The sequence below is a fragment of the Limulus polyphemus genome, unplaced genomic scaffold, assembly GCF_000517525.1.
Source record: "Limulus polyphemus unplaced genomic scaffold, Limulus_polyphemus-2.1.2 Scaffold632, whole genome shotgun sequence".
Taxonomy (NCBI): Eukaryota; Metazoa; Arthropoda; class Merostomata; order Xiphosura; family Limulidae; genus Limulus; species Limulus polyphemus.
Genome location: NW_013666242.1, coordinates 340591 through 346073, shown reverse-complemented (window position 1 = coordinate 346073; position 5483 = coordinate 340591). Strand labels below are relative to the sequence as shown.

At 37.0% G+C, this 5483-nt stretch overlaps 1 protein-coding gene across 1 annotated transcript in view; it reads right to left on the bottom strand.

Moving 5' to 3' along the window:
• The window catches only part of LOC106459585 (dystrophin-like), a 165762-nt gene extending 160712 nt beyond the window's left edge, over window positions 1-5050 (bottom strand). Inside the window, exon 1 of the mRNA XM_022386100.1 lies at window positions 4424-5050. Within this exon, the coding sequence (XP_022241808.1) occupies window position 4424 (1 nt within the window). The 5' untranslated portion in view covers window positions 4425-5050. The remainder of the gene's footprint in view (window positions 1-4423) is intronic.
• Window positions 5051-5483: the final 433 nt, after the last annotated feature.

Genomic DNA, 5483 nt, shown 5'->3' with positions numbered 1-5483 from the left:
TATATATATATATATATATATATATATATATATATATATATGCCATAGAATATGTATAAATATATGCATCTATATTTTAAAAGGCGTGGTTTTGTTAGACAGATAGAGTAACACTAAACTCTCTCTTGTGTATTTTGATTTCGTAAAATTTTGTATGTTAAAGTGCAAAGCAATGAGCTATCAGTGCTGTGCCTACCGCAGGGATGAAACCTTGAATTTTCGCGCTCAAGCCCTCAACATTACCGTTGAACCAACTGGGAGGGGGTTAGGGAGGACGAACGTGAAGCCACGGCTTCCAAAATCGCCTGAAGTAAATAATATCTAATTGTTTGACAAGATCCGAGATATAAAGGTATATTTACTTATGATGCTTTTTTCTCTTTATACATTTATCACGCGTTTTTCTGGTAACGACGCAGCAATAGTCTTTCTACACTTATGCGATTTTTCTGTGCTATAACCTTCAAGAGTTGTCGCTTGAGTGCTTCCCGCAGAAGTGCGAGTATAATAACTAAAAGGAGGAAAATAGCAAGAAAAATATGACCCTCCCTCGAAACCGCAACCATGATGCATGTTTTTATTTGGGAAACGTGGATAGCTTTTGCAACAAACCTTCGTGCTCGTGGATTCTAAATTGTTAGAAAACGCTGAACTTTGTTTACCATGGCTGGGGTACGACTTGTTGCAGATCTCTTTCTTGGTGGTTCTGTTTCCCCAAATTGATTCATATTTCTTTGTTTTCCAATACTATTAAGTAAGATATTCTCCATTTTGGAAATTCTAATTTCCCCGCTCTAAGCCCACTTTATGATCTGAGTATATGAATATTTTACGCTGAAAAGAACGTTTACATACTTTTCCCAAAATCGATCAATTTGCGGTGGCGTCACACTTCCTACGTAACGCCAAACAATGTAAAAGTATGTTGCTGATTTCATGCTGTTCCACTTTGACTTTATATAGGATGTTGTTGTCACATGACTCGTTGGTTTGCATATTCAAAGTCGTTTTAATATAATGTACTCAACCATATATGGTAAATATTACTGAAGTGGTGGAAATATTAATAAGAATTTTTCTCCATACATCTTAAGCCAGGCTTTATAAAAATATTCATTTAAAACTGTATCAGTTTGTATTTACGGACACCATCCACACCGTCACGTTGGTCAACATAGTTAAATGTTGACTATATCAACTTTTAACGTAATCACATGTACTCGGTATGGATAATAACACACATGTTCAAGGATGCTGCATTTTCTTTTTTTTTTGGTTAACACTTATCACATGTATCTGACATTGATAACAATCAACAAGCTTACTGATGCAGGATTCTGTTTGATCATCACACATCACATGTATCTGATACAGATTAGACTCGGATAGCTTCCCGATAATGGATCTTGTTAGGCTAACACAAACTAGTGAATACTGATGTCAAACGCTGAAGCTGAAGCCTTTGAAGAAATGTTATGCAACATCATAATAACCATATTAATAATGTACTCACTAATGCAGTCTTCTATAGAAACCGAACAGATATGCTAGCTAAGACTGAAGCGCTATGATTATTAGAAGTCTTACTGTGACGTTAAATTAATTTTCTAACTCACAAACTCTTCGTACCAATTGTGATACATTTCTTTCATATGACTTGAATCTCTTCGAGTGGTCTTTGTATCAAATGGTCAGATGAGTTTCACGAGGAGTGTTCTTAGTATTAAGAACATATGTTGAAAGAGTAGTTCGGAACTAAAATATGACAACGGCCATTCTCGCCATCTCAGTGTTAAAACATGCAACTAGATTAAGTGTTTCGTCTACCCAGACAGAATCACCTCTACCGACAATGCTTTTTTTACAAATCACGAATATCTACAGTCTACGATACACCTCTACCGACAATGCTTTTTTTACAAAGCACGAATATCTACAGTCTACGATACACCTCTACCGACAATGCTTTCTACAGATCACGAATATCTACAGTCTACGATACACCTCTACCGACAATGCTTTTTTTTACAAATCATGAATATCTACAGTCTACGATACACCTCTACCGACAATGCTTTTTTGACAAAGCACGAATATCTACAGTCTACGATCCACCTCTACCGACAATGCTCTTTTTTTTACAAATCACGAATATCTACAGTCTACGATACACCTCTACCGGCAATGCTTTCTACAAATCACGAATATCTACAGTCTACGATACACCTCTACCGACAATGCTTTCTACAAATCACGAATATCTACAGTCTACGATACACCTCTACAGACAACGCTTTTTTTTACAAATCACGAATATCTACAGTCTACGATACACCTCTACCGACAATGCTTTTTTTTTACAAATCACGAATATCTACAGTCTACGATACACCTCTACCGACAATGCTTTTTTTTTACAAATCACGAGTATCTACAGTCTATAATACACCTTTTTACAAATGATTCATATCTACAGTCTATAATACACCTTTACCGACAATACTTTTATACAATATTGATATTTACAGTCTAACCAATTAAAATGAATCTTTATTCACTGTGGGTACAATGATTTTGTTCTAAGGGTGGTTATGATGCAGAAAATCAAAGTAATATGCTGCACAATTACAAAATCTTCTTATAACAATTTATTATGCAAGAAAAATATAGATGATATAATCCAGGCCCAGGCTTCAAAACCGATTTGGTGAACAGATTGCCTATTGCTTATTTATTTGAAGTTATGGTTGACAGTGTATGTTATAATAATTAATAAGGTTGTGATGTATACTACGCATACATCATATTCGTAGTCCGTATCGTTTAAGCCCTTAGGTTTTGGAACAGCTCAGCTTGCGAGGGGTTAAGCGAACTCTCTCGGGGTTTTGTGTTAGATCTGGGTTGTGTTACTGGTGGCCCGCGAGGCACTTCCAACCGGCTCGTGAAACACCAGGGAAAAATTAGAAATACATAAATAAATAATGAATTTAAAATTAGAACTATGTTTAGCGCCTTTGATTTTAAGGCTTAGTTACTTAATGTTTGTCACCTATTGCTGTATTATTCTGGCGATTAATATCAATAAGTTACCTATTACTGTATTACTCTAGCGATTAATACCAATAACTTTTTTTAAATCGATATAATTCGTGTTCCGCCTCTGAAACCGCACTCAAAATATTACGTGACCAGCCAACCTAGCAGAAAATTAGATAATCCTGTTAGAAAATGCTATAGAATACAGAATTGGGCGTGGCCAAGTGATTAGCTGACGGTGAATCAGAAGGTTCCCCGTTTTCAGCCCGTTGCGCAGAAGCGCGCTCCGAACTTTGGAGTCGCGAGTGTGCTATAAGAGTGGCAGTCAAATCCAACTATTGGTGAGACAAGAGTTGTCAAAGAGTTGGTGGTGTGAGCTGTTGCCTAGCTGCCTTCCCTCTAGTCTATAAGTTCCAAATTAGGGCCGACTCTGCGCAAATAGCCCTTTATGTAATTTTGCGCAAAACTTCTGAATCAAACGAAAGGGAGTACAAGGTTAATACGTAAAGTAGCGCGCACTGATAATTACTACGTACATAAAAATACGACTCAAAGTATATATCACCTCAAACGGTTGTCAGTACAAAAAAGCGTTTGCATGCCTTTTATCGATCGTTACATTTAACTAACAACAAGAAATATATCAACTACCATCTTTGTCGGTATTTAATAAGAAAATACACATGATTCTAAATTAGTTACCACCCAGTGGCAGAGCGGCATGTCTGCGGATTTACAACGCTAGAATCCGGTTTTCGATACACGTGGTAGGCAGATAGCTTTGTGCTTAATTACAAACAAACATACAAACAAACTAAACTAGTCGCACAGCAGTTGGACTATGAATTGGTCAGTACCTACATCCACTACTGCCTTTGGTAAAAAAAGGGAAAGATACTACAGTTTCATTGGAAAATATCAAGTTCAACTTTCATGACTTGAACATCAAAGCTATGAACATTTGCGGCCACTTTAGTGATAATACATAAACAAAAATTAATAAAGAAACGTAAACTGTTATTATTTGAAATAAATAATGTATATACGCGTCTTAAAATTGCCATGAGAAGCTACAGATAAAAAATATATATATATCTATAACGTTAGTTCTAATATAGCTTGTTATATTCCACAGGCTGGGATTAAAACAATTACTTTCAGACTGCAAGACTAACAAAGGAGTAACCAGTTTCTACAATGTTAAAATTATCGAAATTCGTAATTATACGTAATGGGCATTAATGTAATACGGCCATTTATACTTTTCCCAAGCAAAATCATAATTAAGTACGTAGTAAATTATTGCATTTCGTACTATGAAGGCTTGGGCAACGAAGAAGTGATTCAATTCAAGAGTTTTAGAAATAAGAAGTTTTAAAGCACTTACTAATCTAGATTTCACGGCCGTTCCACGATAAGTGTGCTGACGTCCAGTATTGAAGTTCCGTAGATTGTCCTTAACCGTTTGTAATATCGGTTCGAATGCCGCTAAAGCTTGATCTGTGACAATTTACAGCTCCTACGTGAGTGTAACTCAGAGCCCGGCATAGATCACTTTCTTCAGGAGCCTCTGATGGCTAGGCGATATCCACGGCTTCTACTACACGTGACAGGATTCTCAGTGCAAAGCTGTATGAACCCCGTACTTGCTGATACTATCAATGCGACCTAGAAATCAGAGATAGAAAGGCTGCACGGTAGCTTCTGTCGGAGAGAGAAGAAAAAAATAAGGGGGCCTAATCGAAATGGCGAGGAAAAGCTGCCTACTGACTATTTGTTGTCCGATATTGTAGTCTGAGAGACTACAACATAGCAAGAAGCACTCGCACGCGCCAGTTTTTCACCTACGTACGCCAGGTCTAACTGCTTGAATTCAGACGCCGAATGGAACTGTTCGTGCGCGTTGTGCTTTGCACGAGGGGAAGCGGGAACAAAAACTACTAAATCAATAATCTTCTGCGACAGGATGGTTACATGTTAATACTTAGCCTTCCACCTCATGTTTAAAACCTAAGGCGCTGGTAAAGACAGCGAGTACTGATAGGAAAACCCCCTCACACCAGGGAGGACATTTATATATCTGGCTAGTTACCATGGAAACCACAGTCATGCGTATTACGAAGGGAAGTAACTCACAAGTGCTAATATTCACCTGCTTGACTGTATCTCGTGGGTATAAATTACTGCCAGTCTTTCACTGTGTCAATTAATATAATATTTCGAACTTACGTAACTGTAAGAGCAAAAAAGAAAATGATATATATCAGCCTGTGTGGCATTCATTCTAATTTGACGATTTAAGTTTGTGTTGTTGTTTTTTTTGCGCGTTTAAGCGTAATATTTACTAGGGAAATTACAATAAATCTCTCAATCCAGATTAACGAGGGCCAATTTTTCTGTCTTTAATCTAATTATTGTGCTTAGGTTTCATACTGGGTGATTAACTG